Source organism: Neurospora crassa, linkage group I, assembly GCF_000182925.2.
Source record: "Neurospora crassa OR74A linkage group I, whole genome shotgun sequence".
In the NCBI taxonomy this organism is placed as follows: domain Eukaryota; kingdom Fungi; phylum Ascomycota; class Sordariomycetes; order Sordariales; family Sordariaceae; genus Neurospora; species Neurospora crassa.
The window spans coordinates 6,446,964-6,470,229 of record NC_026501.1 but is presented as its reverse complement, the minus strand read 5'-3'; the positions used below and the strand labels follow the sequence as shown (position 1 = coordinate 6,470,229).

The following is a 23,266-nucleotide window of genomic DNA, read 5'->3' as shown; positions in this document are numbered from 1 at the left end:
TTTGTACTAGTTTTGGCCAGATTTCAATATTAAACGATTGAGTTGAGTCGTGTAAAGCGATGTCAAATGGCCAGATTTGTCAAATGCGGTGTGTGTGTGTGCACGCACACACACCTCTTGCCAAGACTGCACAGGCGATTGAGTGTGGGAACGGTGAGAACCCTGATCAGCGTTCTTTTTGCTCCATCGAGCATGGGCCCGCGGGGATATTCTGGCATCCTTTCACCTCACTTCAAGTTTTCTTCTCAATGAACCTCCAGACTTCGACACTGTGTCTCGCCCAAAGGTCCCAACAACTCTCCAACCGACACCGACTGCGGAATACGGCGGCGATACTTGCCAGCAAGGGCGCGGAACGGTGGAAGCGAGGCAAAAAGCGAGTGGAACCTAACCCAAGAGGAACCAAGCTAGTTAGACTTGACGATACACGAGAAAATCCATCTTTCAGGTCCTGTCTTTCCTGGACGGACCTCGTCTCCTCATGGTTGTACACGACACTACACCAATACTAGCAGAAGGATGCTGAAGCCATCGGCTCTGCGGTGGCGTGGTCTCCGCCTGTTTTATTGCTCCTCACTGCTCACGATGGCGATGTGGCTATGACTTTTTTCACTTTGACCACATCAGTCCTCTCATTCTCCTGGACCCCATGACGAAACTCGGCAACCCTGCTCCTCTGGCCCGAACGCCTGGTTTGCCGTGAACTGAACGTTGGCCGGCTCCGATGTGTCTCGGCACCCTACAGGCTCGACACACCGTGACTCTCTATCTCCACAGTTGGACAACAGCGAGAACCGGGCATGATCTGTCTCAATGGATCCAACCTTTTCGGTCTTCCATTCCACCACTATTCTATTCTGATATCGACCCATCATCCCTGGATCATGCCCTTCTTCCACCATGAAAGCCATTTTCCATAAGAGCTAACCAGATACGGAACTCTCGGTCGTGCTTGTCGTTCAAATCTTGAGCAGCGTGTGCCACCCGACTCCTCTTCTCAGCCAGCCTCTGTCTGCTGCTTTGTCCAAACTACCGGCATCCGCTCTGTATTTGGCAATAATCCAGGCTATTATACATGTTACTACCAACCTGAAATCCTTGATCAAGAGATGTGAGCGCTATTCTGGTCATGCATGATATCGCCTCATAATCCCCAGTCCCTATTAGTCTTAGTCTCCAGCCCGGGTCCTGTTTGGAGTTTGATAGCCAGCTGCCCCTTTCATATCCACGCTCGCCACGATCCCATCCCGATCCACCATCTCTAACCGGTTATGCTACCAAGATTCACAGACCATTGAAAGTTGCCTTGAGCTGTGTTTCTCTCCCGTCGCCCTCTAGTGTGCTCACAAAGGCACACTAGTCCTGCCGCCACCGCTCATGTTCAAGTACCCACGGCAGCCACATTCATAAATGCCGGGCGTCGTGAACGATCAAAGGCGCTGCAAACCAGATCTATCTTTCCCAGTTCGGTCTATTCACTGCTTCCGGGCAACTGACCAGTCTTTATGTCACCAGTGGTATAGACTTGGCTCCACACCGCAAGAATCACGGTGGGACGAAGAGGTTCTTCGACGTCAAAGCGCTTTCCCCAAGTGTCAAGTGCTTCACACCATTCAGGTATGGCTTATACATACCTACCGAGCCCAGCCTAGTCTTTCTTCCCTCTTCTACTTCCCTTACCCATCTCTCGCCCCACCTGATCTTGAACCATGAGCTCATATAAGCCAAGTGTCCCAACCACGAAACTTCTCTTCCGCCCAGTCTTTCATCCATCCTGTGTGCCGAGGACAACATCATCAATATCAACCACATTTCCGAATTCACTAACATGCAACTCGACGCCTTCGTATCGAGGACGAGCGGCCTGCTCTCCCGGATAGCAACTTCCGCCAACTTCTCCCTCCAGTCTGATCAGGCCACCTTTAACCGGGCCCTAGTCTCATGGCTCAAAGACCCCGACTCCAACCTACCCAGCGGCCACATCATTGGCCTCTGCTGCTCCAGTCTTCTGTCTATCTGGTTCCCAGACGAATCCAGAGGCAACGACCTCATCCCCGAGTTCCGCCGCTTCGTACTGGCAGTCTCTCTAGCACACCACGGACGGAGGAACAGCAACAGGAGCAAGCTACATCAAAAGCACGAGCATTGCGCGCGCCACGAGTCCCGATCTCATCTAATCAAGAGGCTCGATGGCATCCTCACCCCCCAATATCTCTCTAACTGTTCCCCAGAATCTTGCCAGGTCCTCTTCCATCTGGTGCTCGGAGTTATTCTGGATATAGGACATTCACCATGGCATACCACCAATTCCTGCGACTACTCGTCGTCGTCGTTGACTGCCCCATCAAATCTCCTCAGCCCCGAGTGCCAGCAGAGTCCAACACTATGGCTGTCCACCAAGAACCAACTGGTCCGCACGCTCGCCCAAGATCTTGTTTTCTTGGGATCCAGCAAACTGGGAATCAAACTCGAGGGAAAACCGGATCTAGAGAAGCTCATTATCGGCACGGCGATCAGCAGGTGGAACGAGATGGAATCACGCATCTGGGCTGATAGCATCACTGAGAAGGCCGCAACAGGGCAAGAACCACAATCACCAACATCGTCAGCGAGCCCCGCAAGCAAGTCCTCCAGCTGCGAAAGGGAAAGACGACACTCTTCTTCACCAACCGACAACGACAATAACCTAGACCGAAACCCACCCTACTGGGAAGATCCACCACCCACTCCTCCTCCGCCCACCGTTGAGCCGACGCTCATTCCCGTGATGCCCCCATATCATCAGCATCTTACCGCACCTCACACCCAAATTCAGAGCCAATTCCAAACAGCAGCAGCGCGCATCTCGTTTTGGTCGGAGAACCCGGCCTCGTACTTGGAAATGACGGATGAGCCCGAGAGCTATTACCTTGCTACTGCGAACGAGCATAACAAGAGGGAGAGAGCAGAACCACCACCGACAGCGATGCCGATGACGACGGGAATACCGAGGTCAACGACTGATCCGTTTCCTTTGAGGAGTACGATTGAGGGTAAGTCTTTGAAATCGTCGCTGATTTGGATCTTGATGGCTCTCAAGACAGAGTTGCTGACAAACACTGTGGGATAGATCTTGGTTCATGGCGAAAAGTCAAGAGGCGAACGATGTGGGTAGTACGGACGATTGATGCAGGTGATCAAGGACAGATAAGCATTCATGCTCGGTTACGGGGGAGGGAAGTCAATGATTTTGGGGTGTATGTGTAAGAGATAGAGGAGAAAAAAAAAAAGGGGGGGGGGGGGGAGGAGAAGAGTTGCTGGATAGGTTTTGTTTGATAATGATGATAATGAATAATGAGACGACGAACCGGCCATTCAGTCTTGTCATTTGACTATGAACAAGAAGATGGATGATGTTGAACCGGTTGCCAAATGCAAAAAAGATTGAAAAAAAAGATTGTTTGAGACTCGGATACCGGGAGTCGAACCCGGGGCTGTTGAGAGAGCAGTCACTCCTGAGAAGTGAGAGTCAACGATGTTACCGCTACACCATACCCGATTGAACGGATAAGGTCCGATTTGATGGAATGAGGTCTTGACGGAAGCGTATAAGAGCACCCCTTCTTTTCACTTCAATGCCCGCAGCTTGGAGATCGATAGCGTAGCTGAAGCTCCAACGCAAAAAGGAGCCAAGTGGGGTTCGCGCCATGTCATCATACGGGTACCCTATGGCTTGGCATGTACGGCATCGAAGTCATCGGAAACCAAAGGAAACGCCGGTCGCCGACGCTGGCAAGATGCGTGGTTGGGACAAAAAGAGGAAAAGATTGAAAAAATAGAGGTCGTGCCCGGGTTCGAACCGGGGTTACTGGAAGAATTGAAAGTTTTGAAGTTTCAAAATCCAGAGTGATAACCACTACACTACACAACCTTTTAAGGTTTGTTGATATTTGATGTTCAACCTGTGCATCATGTACCACAAATTACAGTGACGTAATCCCTCAACAAAACACAACGCAACACCGCCATTATGCTTTGCGCAACGAGCTCGACTTTGATTTCTCAACTCCATTTGTCGTCGGTACGAAATATATGCATTTACCATGATGTGGTTGTTACTTTTAGGACCATTGTCGAACAGTGCAGAACAAGTGCATTGGTCTCTCTTGTCGTTTCCATCCTTGTACCTCTTGCGCATTCTATCTCCAATAAGTTCCCTGGAGCAAAGCATCCCCGTCCATCTCCTGGCGTTCATCATCCAAATCAGTTTTTAAACTCTGTTCAATCGTCTTCCAAACCAGCTGAGCCACCAGCCCCGCACTTTGAATCCACGGACCCCTTTTACATATTCCCCCCTCCTTCACCACCACTTTCCTCACTTCACCCCTTCCTCATCACCATTCTCAACGCCGCATTCTCAATACTCACCACCTTCCCACTCCCATCCACCACAAAAAAGAACTGATCGAGCGGCATACTCCCAAACGTTACCCCGGTCAAGCTGACCCAGCTCCCACAGTCCGTTGAGAACATACTCGGCGGCGTCCTGCTTGGCACATTCAAATCCTCAAAGACGGCCTTATACGCCACCCTCTTCCCCTGTGTTGCTGCGCGTCCATTCTTGCGATCCATCTCGCCCGGAATCACCGTTTCCAAGCCCGTCGGGTACAAACGGATTGACGGAATAACAGGCGCGTACCCCGCCGCCAGCACGGTCGCCATGTATTGCATGTCCGTCCCGTTAGACACCCAGTTTTCGATGCCCAGTCCCGGGCGGTCAGGTTGCGTGGTGATTTTCAGTGACGAATTCCCGACGCCGTTTGAGTTTGAGTTTGAGTTTGAGTTTGAGTAGCTCCCGCCATAGGTATCCTGCGCCTGCTCCCTCGCCGCCTCCTCCAGCGCCGGCAACAGCTGCTCCCCCAAAACATCGGCGAGGTTGAAGTTTGCGTTGGCGGGCAGGTTCGGGCTAGCCAGCAAAACGGAAAAGCCGACGCCGTAGTCGGGGAGCAGGTTCAAAAGCGAGTTGTAGTACCCGATGCGACCGGCCTTGTTGTACGCGTCCACGACACGCTTGCCGTTGGTTACACTTGACAAGACGATGCGCCGGATGCCCCAGGGATAGCCGACGCCGGCGTTGGGCTCGGAGGTCAAAGCGGCGGGTTTGAGCCAGCGGTTCGTGAGCACGGGAGCTAGAAGCGTGGATCGCATGATGGAGCGTCCGAGGGCGGAGATATCTCGGACGGAGGAGTACATGTTGCCGGTCGGGTTCTCGTCGCCCAGTTGGTAGTCCCATTGGGCGTCGGAGGGGGTGCCGGGGCCGGGAATAATGCCGAGGTTCGAAACTGCCTTCTGATAGAAGGTCCTGGAGAGGTTGAGCGGGCGGAGGATGGATTCTTCCATGAGCGTCTGGAAGGGCTTGCCCTTGATGGACTCAAGCGCGTAGGCGAGGATCTGGAAGCCCGTGTTGGTGTAGGCTGGGGTGGTAAAAGGGGCGTAGGAAGGGTATACTTGGAGAAGGCCGGAGAAGAATTCTGCCAAGTGGTCAGGTTCTCGTTTCTCGGTCAAAACGAACCAAGGACTTCATTACCAGTCCTGTTGCAATGGGGCCAAACGCCGCACTTGGGCAGAGTGGGATCCGAACTATTCAGAGCCGGAAACCCAAGCTGGACCGCGGTATTCTGATCTACCGTCTGCGTAAGTTCGCCCATAAGGCCATCTTTTGCGCCCCCCACCCCATCCTTACTGTTAGTCCTTGACATCCTCAAAACATCTGCTCCTGTTTAGAGAACCACTGCACTTACAATCCCTCACAGCCCCCGAAAGCTGTTCAGCCAAACTCCCCACCGTCACCTCCCCCCACGCCACATTCCCCACCGGATCATCCTTTGCCTTATCCGCCGCCTTCGCCAGCTCCGGCACGTACTTGGTAATCGGCTCGTTCCACTTGACATCCCCGTCCTGCACCAGCCATGTATAAACGGTAAAGATCTTGGTCAAGCTACCCAGGCGATAGACCGTGTCCGCGTCCGTCTTCTTCACCCCGCCATTAGTGATATTGCTGGAAGCGTGCGCCGGCGCGGTGTGATGCCAGTCAAAGATGACGGGATCGGTATCGCTGATGCTGAACACCTCGAGGCTGTAGCTCGTAATGTTGGCGCGGACGGCGGCTGAATTGTCTTCGTCACGGGCTTGGAAAGTCTCGGTCAGGTTCGCGAGGGCGGCGCGGATGGCGGCGCTGGACTTGAAGTTTCGCGGCTTTTCGAAGACCGGGCCGAGAGGTGGGCAGTTGGGCGCTGCTGTTGCACATGTTGTTGCTAGAAGGAACAGCAGAAGGGCTGTGGTTCCAAACATATTGAGCCACGAGCCGGGAACCACAGTGCCGTGGGAGAGCATAGAGCATAACAAACCGGAGGGGGATGGTTGGGGTATCTTTATAAAGCAGAAAGAACGTCTCCCATCTTCATATGTTTTTGAGTTTGGGATTGCCTATCTATTTCTCGCTGTTTATCTCCCTCTTCTGCATACTATTGAGTGTGGCATCCGGAAACAAAGTTCTGTCCACATATGCCCAGCTCACAAGTAATATGGGATTGATAACTAAGAATCCCAGCCGGACCCCTGGGCCGTTCCATACTTGGGGTCGACCCGTTACCCGTATCATCGCATGGTACCTGTATCGCGTTGACTCTCAAACGGAGCCCGGTGCTCTAATAGGACATACAGGATTCGAGATGGTCCAAGATTATAAGTCACCTATTTTTGACGCGGTCTATAACGGACCGGAAGACGAGAAGTCCACCAACTGATCATTTGACTTTACCAAGGTATATTCATGTTCAAACATCTGAACTATCATCTTGAACAGCTCGTTTAAACTTGAGCAATCTACGGTTGAATTTGGAGATTAGATTTACAAGTTTCAGGCTGGTTCCTTACATAGCTTCGTAGCATTCGGTTAAATCGCATGGCGCAATCGGCATAGTAGCCGGGAACTATACTGCCATGTAAATGCTGTCACAATTGTTAATGTAAATTGGAATCATTTCTATGGTTCAACGTGTCTCTCTTCGTTGTGTCCAGGCGGAAGCTTGCACGACTACCCTTAATAGAATCTCGCAGTTGTTCAAAACAGTTTATCTGGATTTTCTCCTCAAAGTAATACGAAAACCACTCAACTAAAACTATAATTCGGTATGCTCGAGCAAAAAGGGGAAATCTAGGTTTCTGATCAACAAGAGGAACCGAGTCTTCCTGGATGGTCCAGCCATATACCCACCCACTCGAATCATAGGTTTTTTGCCGCCCAACCAAGCTGCAAGCCGCCAGCATCAAATACGACAAAGCTGGTCTTCAGCGCGACATCGCCGAAAATCGAAAAACCGATACCTGTATCCGTTTGAATGCCACCAAAACAGTTCTGGTTGGCACTATCAGCTGGTGCATAAGAGACCATGTCTCCTGGAACAGTAACAATGCCCTTGTTGACGCCAAAGACAAAGTCAGGTGGAGTAGGGCTGCAAGGGAAAATATAACCGCCCTGATCACTGTCATACTGGGCGCCCTGGATCTCCTTATAGTATGCACTGACGACGGACTTGGGCAGAAGCAGTAGCGTAGTCCCGGTGTCCGCAATACCACTTATTGAGTGATTACGGAACGCTCCAGTGCCAACCGCATATCCTGGGGAGGTGAAACCCCAATAGCCCTGGCTACTGTCAACCGGCGTCCAAGAGATGTTGCCGATATATGCTGCGGGATCAATGTAGCCGAAATTGAAGCTGCCCGCTATATGTTAAAAGTGTTAGTTTCTTCTCATGAATTGCTCTTGGGCAGGGGAGGCAAGCTTACGGGTCCCATGTTTCAGATCGACGGTAAACAAAGGAGCGTCAAGGCTGCCCTTAATGTTGTCGAAGAATGTGTTCTGTGGGGTAGGCTCAACTGCGTTGATAGCACTAAAGCCCAAACCCAACAAGCCATCATTGTGTGAGTCGTCGGTGAACTCGGATGAAACCTTCTTGGCCGCCTCCACGGCTTGGCTAGGGACAGTCAAGTTGCCAATTGTGACCGTGTCGAGGTAGACGTCGCCGCTCGACGAGCTGCCGTCACCGTAAGTGATCTTCCAAGTCGATCCCTGGACCTTCTCGGATGTGGAGCTGTTGTTCGGATCATACACAGTTTGGCCTTTAATGTCACTCGTGGACATCTCCGTGCTGAAAACCCAGAGGTCGCTAGACCCTGTGTCGAAATCAACCACGAGATCCTGCGATGGGGTACCAACGGAAATGGGCGTTAGGTACTCGACGTCGTGCTTCTCAGGATCCGTTGCAATGGTGCCAGTCGTTCGCTTCTGGTTTTGGCGGAACCTAGCGATGGCGGCTCTGAGATCCTCCGGCATCGGGGCGCCAAACTTCTGGTATGCTTTGGCCAACGCAAGGGGGCCATGCCTGAACTCGAAGCTCGGATTGCGGACTTGCAGCAGTGAAGCGGTGCCTTTGTTGGCCGTGGTGTCGTCACGGCTAGGGATAGCAGCCGCCATGCCGGTGGCCGCAAGAGCGGCGGTAAGGATCGTGGGAAATAGCAGCATCTCGAAGATACAATGGAACAAGTTTTGATCAATGATAGAATAGACAAAAGAACGTCGTTTTGCAGGCCAAGAGCCGAGTAAGAAGCGTAGGAGTTGGCTAAAAGACCGCGAGCCAAATACTGGAGGTAAACCTGAGGAAGGTTGACTGCAAGTTCTGTGAGGTGTTGCAGGCCGCCACCAATGAAGGCTTTGGGGATTGCGGACTTGATGAAGAAGATTGATTCAGATGCAGCTCGGATAAGGAGAGGAGAGTAGAGAAAGGGGACGATTCATGGGAAAAGGGATTGGGGTTGCTGTTAGATGAGGATTTCTGGGAAGGGCTCACCCAAGCCAGCAAAGTTTGATGCCATTATGGGAAGTTATTTCCCTAAATATCAGAACATCACGCTTGAAGCTGAGGTGCGAAATGCTCCATAGGGCATTAAGGCGTTCTTGCCCCCTTTTTCGACCCGCGGTAAGATTTTCGTAATGGAGAGAACACCTCAGTTCACACTCAGGTCACTCCTCAAAAGAATCACTGGAGGATGGGAGGTGCTTTGCACTAGTGACTGCGTGCACCAGCGGCGTATACCAGGAACTTGCTTTCAAAGACATGTAGCTTCCCTCTAGTCCTGCATCACGCTCATCTGGCAGGTCCTGTCTGACTTGAAGCCAGACAGGCGAGGTAACGCTTGAAGTACAGGGCCTCCTAAGAGATCATCCCCGAAGACCATTATGTGCTCGGGTGTTGACTTTGATCTCGCAATGAGAGCGCAATCGTGGCCGAGACACAATCTAGTGGCCGGCAGTCAGAAGTCCTAGGAATTCGGAAGGGGATGTCCAAGATCCTGAATTCTGGACTCGGAGTGAGTGGAAGAGTCAGGTGGTCCTTGGGTCGGACTTTGAGAGCCGCGACTGACATGTTGCCAAGATATCAACGATTCCCTGGAAAAAAAAAAAAAAAAAAAAAAAAAAAAAAATCTCGATCGGTGTTTGACGGCGCTTTTTGTACTTGTCTTGATCTCTCAGCTTTGATACGTGATGTCGTTGTTACACTATAGCAAACATCTTCTGCGGGAGCTACCACGTCGTCGGAGGATCACCCTGAATCCATTGTGAAGCCATAGACCTGGGCTTGCCGAAACAGGACGAGCTGTGACTCTGTTACCGAACACAACAGACACCAAAGAAGGTGGTCCATGAGTACGTCTGGCGCACTCTCAATCGAGGATGATGATCGTTATAACAGAAACGTCACAGTCTGATGTAGTGAGCGGGAGGAGGTGAACCTACAGCAGTCGCTCACCTCACATCAGCGCCTGCGCCGCGCTTCTATCCGCTGCGTGGCATGGGCTGCTTTGAGCCAATGACAATAGCCTGACAGCTGTCGCTTCCCTTCGGACGTGAAGTTGCCATCTGTCTTGGCGCTCTCTCCTGTGCGGCAGCTGCCGAGGTCTCTCGAGCTGGTGGAGAAGTGGATGCCAAGAAGCACACCAGTGAGCGCTCTTACTGGCCAATTCCTTTCTCTCTTCTTCGGCCCCACCTGTCCTTCTGTCGTCGACTGCCTCACGGTTTCCTCTATTTTCACATTCAACCACCCTGCATCAACCGCGCAGCCAACTACAGTACTCACAAACAAAGATTGAACTTCGTCTTTGCTATACTATCTACCGCACTGGGTACAGTAGTATTGACCAGCTTCTTGCGCAACACCTTTTTCAATAAGGAGTTGGAATCCAGTGTCACTACTTAACGTCAACTGGTTAGACTTGTGCCGCTTCAGTCTGACAAGCCTGAACTTGACATCCCAATGCCATGTATCTCACCTTATCGCATCCCGCAACGCATGCAAAACGAATCCTGCGTCAGGAACATGCAGCTGCACTACTTAAAATGCACGCCTAACCGTTATGATTGACAAATGATAAACTATCAATGTAATCCTTTCGTCGTCAACCTTGAGCCGCTATATCCGGCATATGTACAAGCTGCACAAAAGAGCTACACACACATCTCATAATGTCAAGTTTTGATAATGCATGGTTAACCTCCGAGTCGTGTCTTTGTCAGCGCAAACGCAACCTTACCGAGGAACACCCGACTCACCTACCTAGGTAGGTATCACTCAAGTGAAAGTTATCACCTGTGCCTTGCTTACTTCGGTTGTTCTCGGTCTTAGGTTGTTCTACTTCAGTCCCATTTGATGTCAGAATACCTCCAAAACTGGTAACGCAATCCACGAGTCTGGTAGCGCACTTGCCGGTCACGACACGGGGTGTATGTAGTAACTACAGCACAAAGAACACATGCGCCATCGTGTAACATCATAAAATGGAACAACGGCTCCCCTGAAGTGTGTTGTCCATGTGGAACAAGTCTAGAACATGATGTACATTCAAGGGGAGGTGGAATAAAATCAAGACTCGCTTCCCAAACTTGAGTCATACAGAAACTACTTCCGACCGCCTACGGTACAGCTTATCTGCGAAAGGGGGGTATTCTGAACAGTCGGACAATGTTAACACCAACGATTGTCAGGAGACGAGCTGAAATGGTTTCCATGCGTTGGTGATACGTGCCAGTGTGTCCATTGCTTTGAAGCGGATGACATAGACCAACCATATACCGATGACACATCTATCGGCGTAAAGGGAGTTCAGGCACATGAGAAGATGATGTCCACAACTAAAATGATATCCACAACTGAGAAAAGCCCGCAAGCATCATACTTGATAGCGATTCTCCCTTTTGTTGTTTCCTCGAAATGAAACCTTTTGTCCATCCGTCCTGTATCTTGCGCATCCGCTTTCCATTGACGGAAAATTAGAGATGATCAAGCACCTCATGGCTGACTTCAGGTTTGTGATGCATCGTCTTGTGTCCCTTTTTGGTATGGGGTATGTGAAAGAATAAGCGATACTGCAGCTCGTCGAACCGCACAGGTACTAGGAGGTCAGACTTGGTGGGAGGCGATATGTCGGCTTGTCTATGGGAGCGGGAAGGACAGGAAACGGGTCTTTTAATCACGTGGTAGGGTCAAAAAACTGAACCACTAGCTCCCATATCTATATCGTTCGGACGGAGGCAAGACGGTAAGTTGGGAGGCGGCGCTAAAAAGATGAATATAATTGGGCGGATTACGAGAAAAGTTGACCGTCCTGACACTGCCGCTAGATCTTTTACACGGGTAACAACAAGATTGCACTCGGTCAGAAGACCATTCCTAATTGGTTCCTAGTACTCCTCGGCTCAGTTATGTGTATGCAGTTAGTCGCCGAGTTTGATAAGAGCGTGGTAAGGGAATCTCTCGCTCTTGTCTTGTTGGACGCTTAGAAGTTTGCTGATTTTACTGTCCTATTTAATTCTAAAAGGAAGAGATCTACATGCAACAGCATGTGCTTCAAAACGGTTGTTGACAGCATGCAGGTTCCACTCAGATTTGCAGCCCTACCCGCGTTACGCGTCCATAAATAGTGCAAGCTACCAGGCCGCTGCTAGTACACTATTGCCAACCCTGTAGACGCCCTGAAGCCTCCGGGTCTATGAATGCCCAGCCTCAAAAAAGAAATATCGTTTGGGTAATTAGCGTGTAATTGGGAGGAAGCTGCCAGCTATCTCGCGCCTAACAAAGTGACAACACAGAGCCCTATGCTCCTTCATAACCTCGAGGAAATATAGTGTTCTAGTTTCTTTTTGTTGTTTTGTCCTAGATGGCAGGAGAGAGGAATTCCCGGCACTTTTATAAACCCAAAAGGGCACACGGAACCAAGCCGCCAGGCGGTCTGAGTACGAAGTGCGGTTTCGTTATCTTCGTAGCTCAGACCCTCTGGCTTCATTTAGTGCCGGTACTTTGATATAGCTTTCTTTTTCGGACCTACTACGTGGAAGTTTTAGGCCAATCAAAGAGCACCTCCACCTCACTCGCCAAAATAGCAACAACATGCAGTAGGGTCCATGAAAGCGCAGTTAGACTTGCCTATTGTAGTTGTCCGAGTGCTGTGACGCATATTGACAAGGGATCTCGCTTTGAGAGTTTAGGTAGGTAACAATATGGGTAGCTCTATGAAAGCGCAGTTAGACCTGCCTATTGTGGTTGTCCGAGTGCTGCGACGCATATTGACAAGGGATGTCGCTTTGAGAGTTTAGGTAACAATATGGGTAGCTCTATGAAAGCGCAGTTAGACCTGCCTATTGTGGTTGTCCGAGTGCTGTGATGCTGCTTTGCCTGGCGGTCATAATAGATAAGGATCCTGGAATTGACCGACTCCAGGGCGCTTCAATGTGACGGACTAGGTATATAAGATACATAACTTCCCAAGCTTCGGAGTCAATCGGAACCTGTTCATCACCTCCCCCAAAACCAACATACCAACCGGACACTATACGACATACCTACCACGACCCCTTCATTCTACACCATTGTACCTACCTACAATACCTCTATCATGTGGTCGTCCGTTGCAAACAAGGCTATCATCGCCTTTGGTACGGCTATTATGACCGCCACGCACGTTACGGCCGTGAACGGAGACTGTCAGAGTCAGGGGCAAGGAAATTGCCAGCTCCAGCTCACTGCCACTGCACAGTGTGAGTAGATAGGCAGATAATTAACCACCCGCCGGGCTGCATCAGGCCATAGGTCAAAGTTAGAAGACTAATAGGTGCTATACTAGACGATTGGGTGCATTGGCAACACGCAACCATTTATGACTATAAGTGCGATGTTATCGGCGGCAAAGATGTCATAGTTTCCGGCACGGCTATTTCCTCGCAACTGCCTTACCTAGTCATCATAGACTCCGTAATCCACGTCCTTGGCGATATCAGCGAAATCAAGTTCAGATATGCCGACTACACGTGGACGGGGCAGTTTCTTTGCTCGGCGGGGAGGGACAAAATAAATCGGGACACGTATCTCTGTATTCATGCTTTCCCTTGTAATCAAAAATAAGGCAGTGTGGGTGAGGGGGAGACTTGGTGCTAGTTAGTGGTGACGGACGGAAGGAGGCTTGCTGTTGGGGCCGAGGTGTATGTTCCCGGTGTTGGTCTTGGTGCGGGGGCGGGAAGCTGAGCGATGCAGCTGAGGCAGCGAGGCAGACCAGGAGCGACCAGGGTGGACCGGGATGGGTTCGTTGAGATAGAAGACTACAGTCAGATCTGCAATTAACGATCAAGTCAGTCATGCCAGTTCTGATCGTTAATCCCAGAATATCGTTAATCTGGGATGTGGGTCATTTTTACACGAAACAAGGCGGAGATTACTGGGAAAACCCCGGAACATGGTCGCATTGTACCGAATAACAGTTTTCTATATCATTTGGCTCTAAAATTGTTCTTAAAGTACAAATCTAGAGTGGCCTGCTTGGTTCCTGTCTTCTCTTTCAACTGCTGTTGAACCAAGACCTTCTGTCGTTGTCTCAACACCGTCAACGCCTTCAAATCTACATCTTCATGTTGCTCCTCGAACTGAATGACTAGATTGACAGCTCGAAGCGCTTCTAATACTGTAATTGGCTGTGATTCGCGCTGCTCAGCTTCCTCCTCTGCATCTTGTTAGTCCACCTCTGTGAAAGCCTCAGCGATTTGTGTGAGCAAGTCCTCGGCTGTATTAAGCACTTTCTCTTCTGGGGGGTTAACAAAGTTGTTGATATCCATCACCTTCTTAATTCTCCCAGCTCTAACAAGCTCATCTGCAAGGTGTTGCATATGAATGGCTTCATCCCAGTCATGAGGGCGACGTTCAGGACCATACACAGGTCCTAAAAGCTGTGACTTCTTCCAACAATTGTCGATCGTCTCAACTGTGAGCTTATTCCTCCAAACATCAATAATCCAGTGTACTGCATTCAAGACTGTAGTCTCTTTGACAGCATCTCTTCCATCCAGTGTAAGATTCACCATATACTGTAGCCAGATTTTCTAGTACTGCAACTTCAAACTGTTGATAATGCCCTGATCCATTGGCTGGTAGATGGAGGTGGTGTTGGCTGGTAGGAATTCGATGGTCGTGTTGCGAAGGTATTGGTCGCCGTGTTGTTCTTTAAGTTGTTTTACCGCCGAGACGTGAGCTGAGAAACCATCGACTAACAACAACACTCGACGACCTGCCATCTGACGATCAAACCAGTACAAATATTCGATGAAGATAGTGGCGGTCATATAGGCGGTCTTATTATTACGCCAAACAACGGGAAGGTTCCTGATGTAGATAGCATCATTGCCAAAAGCACGCGGGCACTTGGCCTTGCCCAGAATCCACAAATCCAACTTGTGTGTGCTGCTGGCATTCGAACAAGGGAATATGGTGATACGGTCCTTCTGCTTCTTCCTTCCCTTTTGGGCGCAGGTAGCGAGTGTGGTGTCAGGGGTAGCCAGCCAATATAACGCTGTCTCGTCGGCGTTGTAGGTGTTGTCTATACCGAACAAGGAAATCAAAGTTTTGACTCGCTGGATTTGTTCTAGGGAACTCTCGATATCAGCTGACCCGGACTCGTCAGACTGTCGAAATTTCTTGATGTGATGACGCCGCTTGAACCCAGCCAGCCAGCCGACTGAAAAGCTTGGTGCCTTGAGGAGGCAGAAGTCAGGCATCCTTTCCTATAACGATTTGGCGGCAGTCTGGATCATCTCTCCAGTAACAGGCAACTTATTACCCTCTATACGCATAACCCATTCGAAGAGAGCTTTCTCCAAGACGGAGTAGTCAGCAGTATAGACTTTGGTAACTCCAACAGCCCCGCGTACGAAGGTCTTGTTGTCGACATAGGCAAATTTGGGTTTAAGAGAATCGCACACAGTAGACTGGCTCACTTTGCGACCAAATTCACATGTGGCCCAATCGGCTACGTCGCGTTGGTTGAGGAGGGGGTTCGCCTTCGCATACGAACGAACCGTTTCGGATATCAAGTCGAGCGCCTAGGTCGACCAGCAGCTGGATCAGATGTTCTGCTATTGGCCAGTTGCTACCAACCAGGTACTCTAAGGGCGTGACTTGTTCTTTCTCTTCCTCCTCTTCGCTGTCCTCCTCTTCTTCTTCTTCTTTATTGGTGGATCTGTCGAAAAGGAGAGCGTTAAGGTCCAGGCTATAGTCTTGGACTAGCATGCGGATGATCTGCTTAACTTGTTTAATATAGTGCTCCTCCAAACGTGCTTTGAATGCAACTACCTTAGTTCGCCGAGTCTGATGAGAGCGTGGCAAGGGAATCTCTCGCTCTTGTTGGATCATAGTTTGGTAATCCACTATAACAAACTGATCACGATGGACCTCCTTCATATACCTGCCTTAACCTACCTTCTTCATCTGCCTGCATTAGCCTACCTTTTCCCTTCCATCCTAGCATATTATAATCATAGTGGTTGGCTTGCAACACACTATTGGCGCAGCCGCCAACTATCACGGGGCAAGGGCACCGTTATGGGTAAGCTACGATATTCGTTGTTGTACGAAGGAAGCAAGAAGAGAGTGTGTGCCAGCCTGGGCTTATAAGGGTTGCGTGACCCAATTGGGTGGGTCGCGCAGAGCCCCGTTGCCCGGCTAGTCCTAGTACCGTAGTATAGTACTAATAGCACGTAATCTATAGTAAGGTACAGGGTATATAATCTAGCCCTATAACACTACCTCCCTCCAAAAACGCTCCCGGCTACAGAAATTATCTCTAAATATATTATTTTACCCAAAGTAGGCCTTCCCAAATCCTCCATAAATACGTCCAATCAAATTGCAGTAAAAAATCTTAGCGCCCGTACTAAAACGGGAGGCTACTTAGTATTCCAACTCCCGCTTAAGGGCAGAATACTAACCAAAATATTGCTAATCTAACTCTTTCGCTATAAGAGCTATTATTACCCTTAATAATCCATTTATACTTTACAAATTATTTTAATTAATATATATAAAGGACTTTAATAGCTCTTACTATTACTAGCCCTACCGGGGGTACTATAGGGATGCTTATAGTATAGTAATTTGTAGGGACGCCTATAGCTACTACTAATATAAATTTAGAGAATTTACGTATTTAACTTCTTATTTATACTTTATTTCTTCTTTAAACATTTAATTATTATACTACTAACCTCTCTTAGATCCTTCTTATCTTTAAAATTTAGTATTAATTACGTATGTGGCCGTTCTAGGGATAGGAGACGTAAAACCGCTATAAAATATACTATTTCTTAGTACCATTAACAGTTACTTTATAAAAGGGTATATTATAAAGTATTCGATTAAGGTATATAGAATAAATTGTATTAAATTTCTTTTCTTTTTATCTTTCTTAATTAAATTTATCCCTTTTATTAAGCTACCTAAATATTTTATTAAAATAATTAAAGTAAATCTAAATTAGGTTTAAAGATAAATATTAGTAATAAAGGAGTTAGTAAATTTAGAAATAAAGATAATAATAATTTCTTTTTTAATTTCCTTTTAATATATCTCTATTTTACTTAAATTAATAGTAATAGTATATTTGAATAAGAGTTATAATACTTTTAAATAGCGTTATTATATCCTTCTAAGTCTTTAGTAAGTTACTATATTAGTTCGTCGATATCTCTCTATTTAATTTAGTATATCCAATAGCCGTTATTTACTTTACTATAACCGATAATATTTTCGAACTCCTATTCCTACTATTTATTATCGTTATTACTATTAATCTTCGTTATTAATCTTCCTTAATTAGCTAGGATATCTTATTCAATATCATACTACCTAGGAAGGCCCACTATCTCTTATAATTTAATTATAGAAATATAGAATATAGGATTAACCTTTATATTCTTAGGTAATTAAAATTTAATATAGTAAGAGTCGTATTCTAATATTACAAACGGACCTTCGAATTTCAGTACCAATTTTGCCTATAGTTTCCCTATAGCAAAGTTCTTAATATTAAATAGTACTCTATTACCGGCCTTATACTTAGGGGCATCCGTCCGGTATTTATTTATTTAAGCTTTATATTAGTTTTATATTTATTTAAAGAGGGCAATAATATTATTTAATACGGTTTAAAAACGATTAGTTACTTTAGAAGCTTTAAAAAACTCCTTTTTCTATACCTTAAATAAATTTAAAGGGTATAATTTAAAGGGTTCTATACTTATTCGTAGGTAGAAACTATAATTAGTATAAAATAGGTTGATTCTTATAGTTTCGGATACTATATTATTATAGGCGAACTTAGCTAAGGGTAACTAATTAATTCAATTATTTTAAACCTAATTAATATATAATTCAAGGTATTATTTTATTTCTATATTAATTCTCTTAGTTTGGCCGTTAATTTGGGAGTAAAATACTAATAATAATTTTACTATAATATTTAATCTTTTATATAAAGTCCTTTAGAGTACCGAAATAAATTATAAGTTCCTATTTAATACGATTTTATTAGGTAGCCCGTAGATACTATAAATCTTCTTAATAAACCTTTCAACCAATTCGTCCGTTTCTAATATTTTTATAAGTATATAGTACCTCATCTTCGTTAAGTAGTTAACGACGACTATAATATATTGGTAAGTCCGGCTATTTCTAGTATAGGGCGTTATAGGAATTATATAATCGATAGAAATTTATAACTATAATTTAAAAGGTACCGGAAAAGGTTTTAAGTAGCCTATTAATAAGTATTTTAATAATTTAATCTTTATATATACAAAATATATTTTATAGAATTCTTTAATAAATTAGTATATCCTTAATTAATAATAAAATTTATTAAATATTTTGTAAATTCTTTCTTAGCCGGAATACCCGCCCGGCTTTACCGTATACATCTTATAAATAAATTACAATTGAATCTCTTTATCGTTGGGGTCAATTAATACTTATTCTTCAACGTCCTTCCTCTAATATACTTGTCCTTACCTTATTAAGTATTTTGCGTAGGCGATTTTAAAATACTTCTTAATCTCCGAAGTCTAACTTCGCCGGTTGTCCCCTTATAAATATAAAACTATTTCCTATATAAAATTCAATTTAGCGTAACTATTATTAATTAAGTTATTTATCGATTTCGTAATATTTAATTCGTATAAGTTAACCTCCTAAAAGTTTAAATCTAAATTATACTACCCTTAATAAACTTCCTCTATAGCACTTAAATATATATAAATAGATTCCTCTTCTTCGAAGAAAGTTAAGTCGAAATACTTAGGATTAATAAGGGGTTTTTTCCTAACTAAGAATCTCTCGTCTTCGTTATTTTAAGGTTTGTCCTTTAGTTTCCTGCTTAAAATATCTAATTGTATATTCTCTAGGCTTTTTCTATAAGTAATACGGAAATTGAAGCGACTAAGGAATTCGGCCTAATATATATATTTAGGTATAAATTATTTAATTATTACGAATATTTTAAAGTTCTTATAGTCGGTAATAATTTCTACTTATTCTTATATACCTTTTAATTCTAGTATTTACTCCTCTAAAACCTTTATAATAGCTAGTAATTCTTTATTATAAATATTATAATTATATTCTACTACTATATACTTTATTAAGAAGTAGGCTATTGGGTAGAGAATACTGTTATTTCCCTATTACGAAAGGGTGCCGCTAAAGGCCTAATTCAATACGTCTATTTCGATTACTATCCTCTTTATTTAATTATAAATTTTTAGGATTAGTATTATAGTAAATACGTTTTTTAAATTATTAAAAGCCTTTTAATACTTAATATCCTAATACTAATTAATTATCTTCTTCGTTAATTTGTATAATAGTTTAACTATATTAGAGAAGTCTTTAATAAATTGTTAATAGAAGTTCGTAAAGCTTAAGAATAATTATAGGGATCTTTTGGATTCTAATACTTCCTATAATAGTACGGCCTTTACTTTATCTATATCCATTTTAATACCGCCTAGTATAATAATAAGGCTTAAGTATTTAATTCTAATAATATAGAATTCGCACTTATTTATATCAATCTATAATCGGGAGTATTCAAAATAGTCTAGGATATTAGAAATATATTTAATATACTCTTCCTCATTATTAGAGTAAATTAAAATATTATTTAAGTAGGTAGTAGCGAATTTATCTAATATATTATAAAGGATATTATTAATAAAGTTTTAAAAAGTAACTAGGGCGCCTTATAAACTAAAGGGGTAAATTAGCGACTTATAGAGTCCGAACCTTATTATAAACACAGTTAATTACTTATAACCTTTATAGACTTGTATTTAATTAAATATTGTAATAATATTTAACTTAATAAAGATCTTCGCTTTATAAATAGCATTCAATATTTCCTTAATTAAAGGAAGGGGGTAACGTATCTTTAGAATTATATTATTAATACTTTAATAATCGATATAGATCTGTATACTACTGCCCGGCTTCTTTATTAGTAGTATAAAGGATACTGCCGGTAATTAGAATAGCCGGATAAAGCCTTATTTAATATTATTATCTAACTATTTTTTAATAACGCTTAATTCTAAAGGGGAGAATAGTTATAATTAGGCGTTAAGAAAGTCTACGCTCGGAATAAATTTAATTTTATAGTTATAAGAACGGTATTGTAGTATTACTTTTATTTCCTTAGGGTTCGCTACGTTCTAATATTTATAGTAATAGATTAGTATTTTAATTTTAATTTTCTATTCAATAGCTAAGGGTCTATCTACTTTCTCGTAAAACTTCTTAGCGTTCTCCTTAATAATTGTCACTATAACCTTTCCTACGTCGCCTTATAGTACTTAAAGGAAGTAATTTATAAACTAATCCTTATAATCCGCGCTATTACCTATATAAATATTATTATACATTTTCTCTATAATTTTTATCCTAGAATCGGCCTAATCGTCTATTATTTCTACTTCCAACTTTCTTAATACTTTATTAATTTCCCCCCTCGTTATAACTATAACTTCAAAGTTTTATATTTTAATTACAAAATTAAAGCTAGCGGCGTTAAGTATTATAATATTATTTAAGTTAATAGGAACCCTATTAATATTTATAGGTCTTACGAATAGTAGTACTAACAGTCTTCTTTCGGGGTTTAAAATCCTAATACGCTTACTATTAATAATTCTATATAAAATTAGTTTGGTTAATTGTACTAATTATAGTATTATATTAGGAATTATTACTACTTAGTTTCCTATAAATAACTAGGTAGATTAGAGTTATCTAGGGTCAATACTATAAATCCTAATAATTTTCTATAAGAATCTAGTTTTCCTACGTTAGAGGGCCCTACAAGTTAGTAACTAATATTAGTCTTCCTTATTTACACTATCGGCTTAATCCCTCTTAATTACCTTAATAGCTTACTCCTCCTCGGCTACTTCGACGGCTTACTCCTCTTCGGCCGCTTTGATAATTTACTCAACTATATTACCAACAGTCTCCTCCCTCAAAACTTTAGGTACTTATATTTAGAAGTTTAATATATTAGTAGGGATACAACTACCTTAGTACTTATAATTAAATTTAAACTCCCCCTTCTTTTAATCCGTAGACAAATTATATTATTAAAGCTATAATAAACCTAATATAATAGAATTATTCGAGGAGAATATAAAAATTAGGAGTTTAATATTTTTATTTTACAATCCGACTTATAGAGTAACTTTAATGAAATTAGTTATATAAATATTAATATTACTATTAGTTAATTGTAATAGTTTTAATTAGCCGAACTTTATTATAAGTATTTAATTTCTTTTAACAAATTTAGTATTAATAAAGCCTTTACCCGTATAGCTACTATTAATTAGAGCCGGGTATTATATTTTATATTTATTATATAGGAGGTAATTTGAAAGGAGGATAGATTTTTCTAATTTAATTATTACTAAATTAATAAATAATAATTCTAATATTTCCTCTTCCTAGTCCTAATACAACTCCCTATTTAAAATATCCTCAATATACTTATTTAAATATCCCTCCACTTCCGGGTCATTCCTATATCCCTTTATATTTCCTTCTTATAATAGTAGCCTCCATTTACAATTTAGTATAAAGGTTCGGCATTTCCTAATTTATTAACATCCTTCGTAGTATTATTATTATTATTAGTAGCGTCGAATTATTACTATTATTATTACTATATCCGTTTTAGCCGGTCCTTCTCTTTTTAACGCCCTTAGGAATCGGATTGATTTTCGTTCCTTCAATTTTACTTTTACTATTTCTAAAATTAATAAAATTCTAGTATTTCTTCTATTTGTAGCCGATCTTACTATATCTTTAATATTTATTATTTTCCTACCGCTTCTTCTATAAAATTTAGAGGATTAAATATTTATTTACTACTTCAAATTTATCTAAATCTATAAAATCGTTACTTTAAGAAATAATTTTAAATTCAGAACTTCCTCCTCCTTTATTACTAGAGGAATTATTACTACTAGAAGTTGTAAAATTAAATATTTTCTTCTAAAAGGCTTTTTCCTTTTAACGTTTAACGAATTTACCGAATAGGGTCAACCATCCTTAGAAATCTTCGCTACTAAGAACGTCGGGCTAATAAATAATAAATACTTTAAATTAATTTATAACCTTTTAATATAGTAAGAATACCCATATAGCGTTGCTTATATTGTAATAGTCGGCGTTTAAAATAAATTTATTAGTAAAGTCCTAGAATAAGAATTTTATTTAGAGCCTCTAAAGGGTACAATCGGCTTCCACCTTTATATTTATAATATTATACCAACTATTAAAGTATTTAATAAAATCTTCGGCCGTTTGCCACTTTTAAAGATCGGGGTGCTCGTCGGCGAGAATAACCTATATATCTAATTCAATTATAAATATAGAGGTTTTACTTAAATAGACGAAGATATATATAAATTTATTACACTCGTTAGGGAAGTACTACTTATTATAAGCCTAATAGAGACGGATTTTAATACATTAAATAGTATATATAGCGTTGTAGTCTTTAGGGGTAGATCCTAAAGCGTTAAAAATATTAAGGTTAGTAGATATATAGCGTTGTATACCGTTAGTAGGTTTGACGTAGCTTCTTAAGTTAGAGTTATTCGAATTATCTCCTACGCCTCCGCCGTTATAATTACCGCCGCCTAATCCGCCGGAGCTAACGGTATTTATATTTTTAATTATAGCATTAAAGCCATCGTTGGCTATCTCGGCAATGATAACCTTATTTTATAGAGAGCGGACTTAGGCTTTAAAAATAGTATTCTTATTAAGGAACTTTATTATTTTAATGTTATAGTCTATATAAAGAGCCTCTTTAACTTTAAACTTATTAAACTAACCTTTAGCCTTATTCTTCTAATAAATAATATTATTCTAAAGGCCCCTCTAGGCTTAAATATAAACCCGTTCGTCGGCCTCTCTTCTAAGAATTTCCTAACAATAATCGGCCTAAATCGCATTAAAAACTTCTACAATAGTATTAATAATAATACTAAAAATTAAGAATAACGTTAAGTTAGTAATATACTATTTAAAAATAATTAAATATAAATTAACGGAGTTGGTAACTTAAAATCTATTATATAAATAGGCCTAAAAGATTCAATAATAATAGTTATTACCGTAGAAGCGTATAGCGACTATAGCTAACTCGTTATTAATAACTATCTTATTAAAGGGGGGCGGTTAAATACTAACTCTCAAGAATATAAATTCCGGGCTATAAAAATTAAAGCCCGGCGAATAATTAAGGGGAGGAGCCTACGAACTTTACTCCACAAGAATAAGTTAATTTTTTACTATTTTGTAAT

General features: G+C 43.0%; 4 protein-coding genes and 2 non-coding genes across 7 annotated transcripts; 2 read left to right on the top strand and 4 right to left on the bottom strand.

The window, feature by feature from the left end:
• Nucleotides 1-236: 236 nt before the first annotated feature.
• NCU00992 lies at nucleotides 237-3,426 on the top strand. 2 transcript variants are annotated; one of them, XM_011394576.1, is made up of 4 exons: nucleotides 237-1,111; nucleotides 1,516-1,617; nucleotides 1,730-3,032; nucleotides 3,110-3,426. In XM_011394576.1, exons 3-4 carry the CDS (start codon nucleotides 1,829-1,831, stop codon nucleotides 3,244-3,246), a joined length of 1,341 nt encoding a protein of 446 aa, XP_011392878.1. In that variant the 5' UTR covers nucleotides 237-1,111; nucleotides 1,516-1,617; nucleotides 1,730-1,828; the 3' UTR covers nucleotides 3,247-3,426. The 2 variants fall into 2 exon arrangements, with proteins under 2 accessions (XP_011392878.1, XP_011392879.1); XM_011394577.1 differs by having other exon boundaries at nucleotides 237-1,617.
• Nucleotides 3,427-3,446: 20 nt separating this feature from the next.
• NCU15042 lies at nucleotides 3,447-3,538 on the bottom strand. The gene has a single exon. It is a non-coding gene; the product is annotated as a tRNA-Glu (tRNA).
• Nucleotides 3,539-3,818: 280 nt separating this feature from the next.
• On the bottom strand, nucleotides 3,819-3,910 carry NCU15041. The gene has a single exon. It is a non-coding gene; the product is annotated as a tRNA-Gln (tRNA).
• Nucleotides 3,911-4,035: 125 nt separating this feature from the next.
• On the bottom strand, nucleotides 4,036-6,419 carry NCU00993 (hypothetical protein). The gene is made up of 3 exons (XM_958810.3): nucleotides 5,781-6,419; nucleotides 5,567-5,695; nucleotides 4,036-5,510 (listed from the first exon to the last, which is right to left on the bottom strand). Exons 1-3 carry the CDS (start codon nucleotides 6,370-6,372, stop codon nucleotides 4,360-4,362), a joined length of 1,872 nt encoding a protein of 623 aa, XP_963903.3. The 5' UTR covers nucleotides 6,373-6,419; the 3' UTR covers nucleotides 4,036-4,359.
• Nucleotides 6,420-6,989: 570 nt separating this feature from the next.
• NCU00994 (endothiapepsin) lies at nucleotides 6,990-9,808 on the bottom strand. Its single transcript, XM_958811.3, has 2 exons — nucleotides 7,828-9,808; nucleotides 6,990-7,764 (listed from the first exon to the last, which is right to left on the bottom strand). Exons 1-2 carry the CDS (start codon nucleotides 8,561-8,563, stop codon nucleotides 7,265-7,267), a joined length of 1,236 nt encoding a protein of 411 aa, XP_963904.2. The 5' UTR covers nucleotides 8,564-9,808; the 3' UTR covers nucleotides 6,990-7,264.
• A 3,012-nt stretch (nucleotides 9,809-12,820) lies between these two features.
• NCU00995 (hypothetical protein) lies at nucleotides 12,821-13,983 on the top strand. Its single transcript, XM_958812.3, has 2 exons — nucleotides 12,821-13,129; nucleotides 13,216-13,983. Exons 1-2 carry the CDS (start codon nucleotides 12,988-12,990, stop codon nucleotides 13,491-13,493), a joined length of 420 nt encoding a protein of 139 aa, XP_963905.1. The 5' UTR covers nucleotides 12,821-12,987; the 3' UTR covers nucleotides 13,494-13,983.
• Nucleotides 13,984-23,266: the final 9,283 nt, after the last annotated feature.